Raw genomic sequence first — 12651 nt, 5'->3', positions numbered from 1 at the left:
CAGGGACAGGGATCCCGCAGAGCTGCCGGGCAGAGGAAAAGTGCCTCCCCACGCCTGCTGCCCCCCCCCACGGCCTCGCATCCTGCACGCCTCCCCCCTCCCGTCCTGCCAGCAACAGGCTGCCCCCTCCCCTGAGCAACAGGCTGCCGAACAGCAGACAAAAGCAGCCTCTCCGCCCCTCCTCCCCCTATACATGCTGGGCTCCCTGGGCAAACAAAGACTCCACCAAAACAAACAAAGTGCTGGCCTCATTGTGTTAGCAAAAAAAGGACCCTCCTCCTAGAACCCTGGGTGGTGCGTGGAAATAAAGCTATTAGCTCAAAGCATGGTGCAGAGCTGTTTGGTATTTGATGAGTTACTCCTTTAGTCCTGAGTTTGTCACAGGGACAGAAATAGATGTGAAATCTTCTGAACAGGGGAACAGACAGCAAAACAAACATTAGAGGGGAGTTAACCTTTCCCTATGCTATCCAAAACTAAAAAAATGTTTGGCTAGAGTTTCCCCTACAATATGTACCAGTTCCGACTTACATACAAATTCAACTTAAGAACAAACCTACAGTCCCTATCTTGTACGTAACCGGGGGACTGCCTGTAATAGATTCATGGAGATTAGGTCCATCAATGGCTATCTAGCTCCTTTTTCTTTTCTTTTTTTTATAGTCATGGCCTTCACAACACCTCTGGGCAGGGAGTTCCACAGCCTGGAGGATCTCTGTTTTACCCAAAGAGACAGGTCAAAAGGGAGGCAACATAGACATGGCTTTAGCTACCAGGTCCTACATTTGATAATGTCACTTCCCCTTGGAACTCTGGTTTCCCCATATGTAAAATAGGGAACTGACTACTCACTTCCTCTCCCTCATACTACCTCTGTATCAGAGGCAGAAAGGGGAGAGAGCAAAAGCTGGTGCTGGGGGGAGCTGGCTTAAAAGTTGCCTAGGGAAGTTGTTGAATCGCCATCTCTGGAGATATTTAAGAGCAGGTTGGACAGACATCTATCAGGGATGGTTAGACAGTGCTGGGCCCTGCCATGAGGGCAGGGGACTGAACTCGATGACCTCCCATGGTGCCTTCCAGTTCTAGTGTTCTATGATTCTACCTGATAAGCTTAGGCTTACCAGGTAGTCAACTACTCAATTAGTCACTTACATCCCTAAAGTGGGGTAGATAAACATCGAATTTTTCCAATTTTGTTCTTTAAGTTACAGTAAGCTTTTTTTTTTTTTAAAATAAATAAACCTGTTTAAAATTAAATCTGAATACACGTTATGGTAAGACCTAAATTTACTATAACCTCTTAAATCATTTAACTAAAATAAAAAGTTATGGTGAATCCGTGAGGCTTTCAACTTAGGAGACTAATTGTCAAGAGATTTAGGTGAGCAGGAATTTAAAATTCCAGTAACTTTCACTTCACCATATTTGAAAATTTTCCTGTGTTGACCTGAAATCAATTTAATTCACTGACTGCAGTCAATCCCTCAGTTAATTCATTTAGTTGTAAACATGAAACATCTTTTGATAAGAAAAGTCTGTATTCCAAACATCGGAGGTTGTTTTAGGCAATAAAAATAAGTTTTATATGTTGCTGTGTGTGTTTAGTTAAATTCCAGTAACCATCCTAATATAGCTTGATACACACCATGAGCCAAAAGTTCATTCTCTATTAAATAAATCAGTCACCATTTTCAAACATATTAAAATATACATTAGTAGGAATCTGCACATAATTGCTTCGATACATGTAAAGTGATACCATGTTAGTCAGTAAAAGCGGCGAGGAGTCCTGTGGCACCTTATAGACTAACCAAAGTGTTGGAGCATAAGCTTTCGTGGGCAAAGACCCACTTCGTCAGATGCATGTAGTGGAAATTTCCAGAGGCAGGTATAAATATGCAGGCCAGGATCAGGCTGGAGGTGGATCCAATCAAGGAGGATGAGGTCCACTTCTAGTAGCTGATCTGGAGGTGTGAATTCCAAGAGAGGAGAAGCTGCTTTTGTAGTTAGCGAGCCATTCACAGTCTTTGTTTAATCTAGCGTTGATTGTGTCAAACCTGAAGATGAACTGTAGCTCAGCAGTTTCTCTTTGAAGTCTGGACCTGAAGGTTTTTTGCTGCAGGATGGCTACCTTTAGATCTGCAATTGTGTGTCCAGGGAGATTGAAGTGTCCCCCTACAGGTTTTTGCATGTTGCCATTCCTAATATCTGATTTGTGTTCATTGATTCTTTTACGTAGGGACGGTCCAGTTTGCTGATGTATATAGCAGTGGGGCATTATTGGCACATGATGGCATATATTATGTTAGTAGAAGTGCAGGAGAATGAACCAGTGACAGTATGGCTGATCTGGTTAGGTCCTGTGACGGTGTTGCTGGTGTATATATGTGGGCAGAGTTGGCACCGAGGTTTGTTGCATGGATTGGTTCCTGAGTTAGAGTTATTATGGTGCGGTGTATAGCTGCTGGTAAGAATATGCTTCAGGTTGGCGGGCTGTCTGTGGGCAAGGACTGGCCTGCCTCCCAAGGCCTATGAAAGTGAGGCAGAGACCTACACCTACAAGATCTTCAACAAGCATTCTGTAAACCACGATACTCACATGAGGAAGTGAGGAGACAGATTGACAGAGCCAGACGTGTACCCAGAAGCCTCCTGCTACGGGACAAGCCCAAGAAAGAAACCAACAGAACACCACTGGCCATCACCTACAGTCCTCAGCTAAAACCTCTCCAACGTATCATTAGTGATCTACAACCCATCCTGGACAACAATCCCTCGCTTTCACAGGCCTTGGGAGGCAGGCCAGTCCTTGCCACAGACAACCCGCCAACCTGAAGCAGCTACTAGAAGTGGGCCTTATCCTGCCTGATTGGCTCCACCTCGTCATCTCCAGCCTGATTCTGGCCTGCATATTTATACCTGCCTCAGGAAATTTCCACTACATGCATCTGACGAAGTGGGTCTCTGCACACGAAAGCTTATGCTCCACAGGACTCCTCGCCACTTTTGCAGATTCAGACTAACACGGCTACCCCTCTGATATGTTAGTCAGTGTACATTATATTCTATCGGGAACTGTAAAACAAACATCCTCAGCTCAAAAAAAAAAAAAAACAAGGAGTCCTGTGGCAACTTAGAGAATAACAGATTTATTAGGGCATTAGCTTTCTTTTCTCACAATTCGTCAGATGACTTGGAGTGGAAATTAAAGAGACAAGGGTATTGATAGAAGAAAAGAAGGAAGTTACTTATCAAATGTAGGACCAATATTAATGAGGTCAATTCAGTCAGGGTAGATGTGGTTTACTCACAGCAGCTGAAGAGGAGGTGTGAATACAAGAGAGGGGAAATTGCCTTTGTAATGAGATTACCAATCTAAATCCTTATTCAATCCCAATTTGATTGTATTTGCAAATGCACTGCAGTTCTGCTGTTTCCCTTTGTAATCTGGTTCTGAAATTTTTTGTAGAAGGATGGCTACTTTTAAATTCATTACAGCAGCGGTTCTCAAACGTTTTGGGCTCTAGAGCCCCAGCGGTCCACTGATTGTATGTGTTGTACTTATGCGGCGCCCCAGCGGTCCACTGATTGTATGTGTTGTACCGATCGATGTTTCCAGTTTGTCAACTTCGCGGAGCCCCTGGAGATGGCTTGCGGAGCCCTGGGAATCCGCGACGCCCAGTTTGAGAAACACTGCCTTACAGAATGTCCAGGGAGGTTAAGATAGGTTTGTGTATGTTACCATTACTGATGTCAGATTTGTGTCCACGTGTCCTTTGGATCAGATACTGACCAGTTTGTCCAATATATGGCAGAGGTGCACTACTGGCAATTGATGGCCTATGTGATTGAGATATATATATCTCAGTCTCAACACACACACTCATGTGCTAGCAATGCCCCTCTGCCATGTATACTGGCCAAACTGGACAGTCCAATTCATCAGATGAAGAGGGTTTTACCCATGAAACCTTATGCCCTAATAAATCTGTTAGTCTCTAAGGTGTCACAGGACTTTTTTTTTTTTTTTTTCAGATAGACATACACAGCTACCCTTCTAAGAATTCTCAGCTCAGCTGTCTGAGACCAGAGATGGACCAGTCAGTTAACATAAATCAGTGCTTTTGGTTCCGAGACTCTTTCTAAAAAGCAGTATACCCATGCTAAACAATTTCCACCTCTACAGTCCACTCAGAACCATCACACTTAAAGCAAATGACTATAATTGTAGCATCACAAGCATGATGAATAAAAAAAAAATTAAAAAAAAGACTTCCTGCCCCAAGAGAGAAGCTGCTTACCTGTTGTGTTTCAGGACTAGTTTTACCTTTCCATAGCTCACAGTACACAGCTACAAAGAGACAAGAACATCCATTAGGAGAACAAGCAATTCACATTCAGCATAATAAAGCAGCAGCTGAGTCCCTGACAGCACAAGCATTCTGAGTATGCAGAAATATTTACACATACCCCTGGCTGTGTAACCAGAATGGCTCACCAAGACTAGTACAGGTTGAAGCTCTCTCATCTGGCACTCTTGGGACCCAACCGGTGCTGAACCAAAGAATTTGCTAACCATAGGTGGTCAATATTGTCTAGTAGCATTACCAACACTTCCACTGCTTACTGGACTCTTAAAGGTACATTTAGAGCTACATTAGAGCTAAATAACAGTATAGAAAGCTCAGAACCAGGACTGGTGGCTGTAAACAAACTTTATGGAACTGCAGGAAACTTGGCCACACCCATAAGTGGACATCCAGCTAACTAAAATCATGTCAGATTACGAACGTTGCCAGACCAGAGTGTGCCAGACTAAAGAGTATTGATCCTGTGCAGGTTGAACCAAGTCAGAATAAATGTGAAGTACAAGGGAGAACTGAAATCAAACACTATACACACAGGATTGCAGAGCACTGCTGCAAAATAGTTAGGTGTCAAAGATGAGAGATATTCAAATGGTTGCACAGCCAATTATCTTAAAAAAACTATTAAGAACTGGATGCTTTTATAAACCTGAGCAATTCTTCCTCTCAATACAGAGCTCATCTATCCCACAATGTAGTGGCAGAGGCACCCACACGGAAGTCCTATTTCAAGTTTGGAACCTTTGGTAATATCTGTCCAAATAGCAGTTTGTTCACATGCCATCAGCTTTTTCACAAGCATCTGCACTCTCCCAAGCCACATCCAGAAAGAGCTGGAGGATACAGACAGGCTATGGCTATTTGCTGGTAACAAGACCCGTTATAGCAGGCGTCTGGCAATGCCTGCAACAGTGTGTACAGGTTGGACTTCTCTGGTCCGGCACACTTGAGACCTTAGTTGTCCCAAACCAGGGAGTTTGCTGGACCAGGGGAGGTCGGCGCTCCCCTGCTGGCTGCCCGCTCCCAGGTTCCTCTCCCGGGGTTCCTTGCCCTGCCCATGCCCTTCTAATGCTGGCCCGGCAGGGGCTCCTCACACTGCTGCCCGCAGGCTGTCTCAATGTCTCCCAGGGCTCCTAGCTGGGACCATCTAGCCGCGATCCCAAAGCAGGTGGTGTTCCCTGGGGTTCTTGGAAGGGGCCGCCTGACTACCCTACTCCTCTGCTAGGGCCGGCCCGCTGTGGCTGGCATTTCCCTGGCAGAGTTGCCTGCCTCCGCCAGCCCCACTTCAGCCAGAGTGTTCTCAGTCACCCCAGCCCCACTGCCACTGGAGGGTTCTGGAAGGGGCCGCCTGGCTGCTGCCGGAGGTTCCCTGCCCAGGTCTCCCATCCCGTCAGCCCCTGAGGCCAGGATTCCCCAGACGCTTGGCCCAGCTGATGCTGAGTATTCCCCTGCCGGAGCAGGGGATCCCCAGCCACGCCTGGCTCTATTGACATCAAGGGTTCCCTGGCCAGGTGAGGGGCTCCCCAGCTGCTATCTGGTGCAGCTGCTGATGGTCCAGACTAAGGTCCCCAGCTCCCACGTTGTTTCTCACTGCCACTTCCGATGCTCTTTGGTCAAGCAACATCCATGGCCCTGCCAGACCACGGATATCGCCGGCCCAGAAAGTCCCCGATTTGGGAAGTTCAACCTGTATCTGTATTATCACTGCACTTAGGAGTACAATTCAAGGACAAGAACTTGTGCTAGGTGGTAACCAGAAACAGAACAAAAAGACAGTCCCAGCTACTAAGAGTGAAAGTCGAAAGGCGCAGTCCTTCCTAAGAAGCATGTGCTTTTCTTAGCATAAAAGAAAATTACACAGTTACCTTTTCCAGAGAACAGCCTCCTGCCACCCAATGTATGTTATTATTGCATAATAATGGAAATGAACGGTAACATGTTTAATGCAAAGCGATGTTTGCTCAGTTATTCAGTAATTCTAATAATAATCATCCTAATTTAGCATGTATTTCCTACACTGCTTTTATGGTTAAATGTGTAGATTACTTATTTCTGTTAATATAAAAATATATTCCAAAAAAATCTACAGGCCATGCAACACAGATGTGTTAATACAATTATTGGAACCTGGACTTTAGCATTTCTGACTTGGATTTTAATAGAGCAATCCCAACTCTGCATTACCTTAATATTAAATTAAATGCAAAAACACAACTCTGATACAATTCAATAATTTGTACATTTTATGAAGTTTTAAGCCATATTGCAAGGATGATTCCAGACTTAGGGCCAGATGCTGCAGCTCTTACTTATGCCAATTAATTTATTTTCATGAACAATGGTTATAGGATCAGCTTGTTATATGACATTTTCTGTTTGTGGGTCAAACCTATTTAAAAGGTATTTTTAGTATTTTGGAAATGTATGTGTGAGACAGGGAGAAATCAATCGGAAACATGCTCTTTTTATGTTTCCAGTTTCAAGCTGTCACAATTTGAAAGCTATGTTTCTGATGCTACCCTAAGGATAAAGGAAGAAAACAGGACGAAGAGCAGGCTTCTCTGAAACAGAGCAAAAAGAAGAGAAGAGGAGTATTAGACACATGAAAAGACCACAGTGAATGACTCTCCACGGAAATGGTCTTACCTTGATGAACTGAATTATTCCATCTGGGACACCAGTCTTGCTCAGCTTTTGCAAATATTCAGTGATGTCACTGGTTTGTAAACCAACACTGACAGCAGCATAAAGCGAGTAAGCAGTGAGTTTGTATTCGTGTACATGCGTTGGCCTGCACACAGGTTCAGCAATAGCAACCAGAAAATCCTGGGCATATTTGTAAACAGGAGAAAAGGCTTCCAGGAAAACATGGCCATCAGGAGCCTATAAAACAGAAAAGGAAAAAGATGTCAAAACAATAATGACGTTGTGTGAGAAAAGCAGAAAGACCTCTCTACTGCTAGGATTAAGAAACCAATATTATTTAACTGGCAGTACATAACAGGGCAGACAAAAGGTGCTGCCATCTCAGTGTGGGGACTACATACAGAAGAAAACTCATCTTACATTCAAGATGCAAACAAAATAAAATAAATAAAGTCATCAATAAATTTGAAGCCACTTTGAGGTCCATCTAATCAGTTTCACTATTACCAATTTCAACATCATAGAGCACCATGTGAGAGAAAAAAGCTTTTTTAAAAAGATATGTGGCTATAACTGGATGAATAACATTTATTTAAAAATGTTTGTTAGATTTTAAAAAATTAAATAGTTTTATTAAAGAAATTATTTAAAATGAAATTTGAAAGTCACAATTTATAGTAAGGCCTAAACTTATCATAATATATTAAAATTATTTAAATTAAATACCAAAAAATGGCATGTTTGCTACCAACTTTTTAAGAAAATCCAGCCACTGAATTTATGGAAATTATAGCTAAGCATCTGGAACCATCATTTTCTGAAGTGTTAAACCAGTTTTTGACAACAGTAGCTCCTTCCTCCGGAAGGGAGCAAATATTTTCTCAATTTCAATGTATTTAACTAGCTCAGTTCAAAATTAAGAAATCAATGCAAACTGAAAAAGCAAGGAAGCTTGTTATCCTCTTCCAGTCTATGAATAAAAATTGGGATGAGATCTACTAGTTCTAAAAGTTTGCAGGACATGTTGACCATCAACAATCAGTTCAATTAGATAAAGACAGATCATACTTCCTTTGCTTAATAAATCAGTTTTAAATATAAAATCTATTTTGGTAACATTTTTCTTATTTATCCAGCACATTTAAAGCAGTTTAATTAAAATGCCATTTTGATTGTTTTTAATTGAATTTCCACCCAAATATAGAAGTGATGGGCAACCTGCAGCCCACATGAAGCTCATTGGGGTTCTGTGTGCGGCCCATGAGACATTTTGTTTACTGTTGCCCATGTGCAGGGTTGACAGATTCTGCTGGTTTTTCATTTTTTCCTGACTGTTATTAGCACATGTGAACTGAGGTGCCTGCTGATTGCAGGTAACATTGACTGAGAGCTGTGCACTCCCTCTCTGCATCCAATCAGAGTGCTATTACTGTTCAATATGCACACCCTGCAAATTCTAGGAACACAAGTGGAGTCAGCAAAACTACCCTACCCCGGGAAACTGCCTTGGTTATAACAATCTTGCAGCCCACTGAGAAGAGGGACGGCCACCCACTAGCCTAGGCTGCCCATCCCTGAAATAAAGCATGACACAAATCACAAATAAAGTTAATTGTCAACTAAATAAGAAATGCATCATTTCAATTAAAACTGAGCATGCAACTAAGTTAAGTTAAGCTGTATAGCTGCTTAAATAAATGTATACAGATCTAGTGTTCCCTGGTGAGCAACAAGTAGTACCAAGTGTCATTCAAAGACTATATTCGTTGCAAATCAATATGATTATCAACCAATAAAAATAAACCTTTCTATAGGAAAATAACTAAAATACACAAATGCAAAACTCAATTAAAATAGATTATTTAAATCAAGGTTTCTTGCTGGTTGATTTAAATCTTGTTGACTTACATCAATTGACTCTGGGCTGTAAAACCACAAAAACTGCTAAGGGACTCAGAGCTAGGTATCTTACCAGAAGGTAATTTTAACCTATTTTCTGCAATTCGCCAGATCTTAATTTGTCAAATATAAACACCATTAGAATTTATTCGGGTGTTTTCAATCTGCTGTATTAATTGTCTGGTAAGACCATATACAGAGTGTTAAGGAGGAGTCATTACATTAATCAAAGCCCTGATCACAATAGCAATACACACTGACATGCGATAAGAGGGAAGATCCTCTCATGGATCAGTAACTAGTTGAAAGTTATGAAACAAAAGTAGGACTAAATCATGAGTTTTCACAGTAGACAGAAGTAAACAGCAAGCAGTCCGCAAAGGACCTGTACTTGGACCAATGCTGTTCAACATATACAATGATCTGGAAAAAGGGTTCAATGGTGAAAGGGTAAACAGTGAAGGGGTAAATGAGGACACGTTATTTAACCCTTCACATAATATAAGAACTAGGCATCACACAATGAAGTGAATTGGCAGCAGGTTTGAAACAAACACAAGGAAATACTTCTTCCTGTAACACACACTTATCCTGTGCCAGAAGACACTGTGAAGTCCAAAACCATAATTTGATTAAACAACTAGTGGTCCTGTAGCACCTTACAGACTAGCAAAAATATAGACAGTATGAATTTTCATGGGCACAACCCACTTCTTTGAACCTTGCTTCATTCATCTGAAGAAGTGGGTTTTGTACTCAAAAGTTCAGGATACTATCTATGTTTTTGTTGTTAGTCCCTAAGCCAGTGGACCCCAACCTTTAGAGGCTCCCGGGCGCCCAGCAGGTGAGGCCGCTCACGCGCCGGGCGCCCGGGAGGTGGGCCGCGCGTCCGGGGGCACGCCAGGGGACTGGGATGCCGTTGCACCTGGCGCCGGCATGTGCCCTAGGGCCGGGGCTGGGGCCACCCGAGCGCCTTGTGCCGTGGGCCCAGCGCTGCCGCCCGAGCCACGCGCCTGGGGCCAGCACTGGCGCCGCTCGAGCACCACGCGCCCGAGCGCCCGCATGTGCCCCGGGGCTAGGGCCGCCCGAGCGCCGCGCACCCAGCGCCGGTGCGTGTCGCGCGCCTGGGGCTGGCGCCTCCCGTGGGCGGGGCGGGGCCGGCCCAGGTTGTCGGCGGGCGCACACAAATGCCCCGGCGGGCGCCATGGCGCCCACGGGCACCACGTTGGGGACCACTGCTCTAAGCTGCTACGGGACCACTCGTTGTTTAATTAATCCCTCTGCATTCAAAAAATAATTAAATAATTTAATGGACAACAGGGTCCTCAATGACTATTAGTCAAGATGGTCACGGAGGCAACCCTGTGCTCAGGGTATCCTAAAACTTCTGATTGCCAGAGGCTTGGACTGCACAACAGGTCCACTGGATAACCTTTCATATCCCTAAACAGGGACAGTCTAACGGATAAGAATCACCCTTAACAGCTGATGCGTACCAGTTCTGGTTAACGGGTGGGTGCTGGACGCTGTTCCCCAAAAGCTGAGTGCTTGTGTAAGGGCCCAGGAGATATTCAAACGCAGCCCAGCTGATCAGCAGAGCACCCAGAGTGTCCAGAGCCAGCAGCAGGTTTCTCTACTGGTGGTGCACATCTGCACACGCTCTCTTGTACATAACAAAATTTATTCTGCACATGGATGGAAAGGGTTGGAGGGAACATTGGTGCTGGTGCAGCTCCCTACCCGCTGTTGTGCAGAGGGCTTCTCCAGCCCCACAGGACCCTCCTGGCTGCTCTGGCTGTCAAGAGTAGCCCCTATTCATGGTGGGCCCAAGCACATCGCAGGCAGGGGCTAATCCAGCCACTTGGAACATCCCCTGCCTGTGGCAGGGGGGTGTGGGTATATCAGGCAGGGGCTGCTCTGGCCAAGCTGAGTTAGAATGCACTGCTCCAGCCCAGCTGAGCTAGAATGGCCCCTTCTTTAATCAATTAACTGGTTAAACATCACGTTTAACCAGTTAAGCAGGATTTTATCTCTACACCCCTCCCACCCCCCATCCCCGTTCTGCTCATTCTCTCTGAAGCATCTGGCACTGGAAACTGTCAGACGACAGGAAAGTGGGAAGATGGACCATCTGTCTAATCCAGTATGGCTGTTCGTATGTTCTTATTGAGGAAAGCAAACATTGTGTTTCAGGGCATAAACAGATGGCCTGCAAGGGTTGATTGGGTGGTTCTCCCACAAAATTCCCCTTCACAATTGGCCCAATTTTGGTCACATTTCTTTGCATTCCCCTTCATACAGAAGAAACAAGCTGCTGCCAGAGGCAGTGTATTACAGTCTATACTATGCTAACTGCTTTATTCCAATATAGGAAATCAAATTACTCCACCACATAAAAGTCACATTCTGTTTTCTGCAATTATCCTAACAATTTGTTTCTTCTGTCGTTTAGTCTGAAATGCACAGATTCTGCCAGCATGCTGCCCTACTTCACCCCAACTTTTTCTGAAAATACCATTATCAACCCCTTAACTTCTGAAGCAGGTAGAATTTTCTAAAGGATTAACTCTGCGGATCACTGAAATGACATCCTCTTGTGCACATATCCTCCCAGGCTATTCTAAACTAGGACTGTAACGTTTGCTCAGAATGCTTTTAACTGGCAAACTCACACCACAATTTCTGTTTACCTGCAACAATTTATCTTTTTCCCTACTATGCCTCTACTAGATTGCAGTATGTGAAGCATATTTTGAAATAGCTAAGAATTCTACATACAAATGACCACTCTAGGTCAGACCAAAGGTGCATCTAGCCCAGTATCCTGCTGTCCAGAAATGACAAATGCCAGATGCCCCAGAATTGCAGCAATCACAACTCTGCTCAGGTTTGTTTCCTGCCAGCTATGGAAAAACCAGACACTCTTCCCCATCCAACAATGAATTTCGAATGCTCCTGTACACCTATCTTTTCTCTGGGGAAAAATATTGCAGGAGATTCTCAGTTTTAACCTTTTTCACCTCAAACCTCATTTGTACCCTGTTACAGAGAAAGGTATCTCTCTAAACAACCAGAATCACTCTTTTAGATCTGCAATTCATCACGCCCCACACCAGTTGTTAGCAATCTAGGGCAGAGACTGTCTCACTGTTTATGTTCTGCTCACTGTTTACCTGTAATTTTTAGCTTTTAAGCAAAAGCTTCTTCTTCACTATGCCCCTTTCTAAATTGACACTGGTACTCTGTAGCACTGTAACCTTCTGGCTCAAGAGTTTGAAAAAACACACACACAACCTGCCGAGTGCAGCAAGTTATATTGCTGTAAAGTGCCAGTGTGAACCAGGTAAGGATGTTAAAATGCAATTATCTGGCTAATCGTAGAGTCGATAGTTTGTACCATCTATACGATTACTCAATAGGCACTGTTCTGCAGAATTGCAGTGGGGGTAGCTCCAGGAGCCGAGTCAAGCTGGGACTGTGCAGTCCTGGCTCGTGGTGGCTGCGGAGCCACCCACGCTATGGCTCTGCAGTTTAAATGTAGTAAGAGCCACTGGACTATTACTACATTTAAAAGTCAGAGGCACAGCGATCAGGGGGAACAGGGACTGGTGCAGGAGCAGCTTCTGTTTGCGGCAGCAAGACTGCTCCAGCACCAGCCCCCGTCTGCAGCAGCCAGGGCTGGCCACGGACAGGAACTGCTGCCTAAACAGCCCCTGCCCAGCGCTGGCTGCCGTGAACA

The 12651-nt window shown here is 44.3% G+C and overlaps 1 protein-coding gene across 4 annotated transcripts in view; it reads right to left on the bottom strand.

Annotated features, from left to right (window-relative positions):
* Positions 1-12651, bottom strand: part of ERCC3 (ERCC excision repair 3, TFIIH core complex helicase subunit) — a 53054-nt gene that overhangs the window by 34860 nt on the left and 5543 nt on the right. For all 4 annotated transcript variants that reach the window (XM_075933037.1, XM_075933039.1, XM_075933038.1 and 1 more), the window contains exons 3-4: positions 7014-7250; positions 4302-4351 (exon numbers count right to left, since the gene is read on the bottom strand). In XM_075933037.1, the coding sequence (XP_075789152.1) occupies positions 4302-4351; positions 7014-7250 (287 nt within the window). The remainder of the gene's footprint in view (positions 1-4301; positions 4352-7013; positions 7251-12651) is intronic.

Source organism: Pelodiscus sinensis, chromosome 7 (assembly GCF_049634645.1).
Source record: "Pelodiscus sinensis isolate JC-2024 chromosome 7, ASM4963464v1, whole genome shotgun sequence".
In the NCBI taxonomy this organism is placed as follows: Eukaryota; Metazoa; Chordata; order Testudines; family Trionychidae; genus Pelodiscus; species Pelodiscus sinensis.
This window is presented reverse-complemented; position numbering and strand designations above follow the sequence as displayed.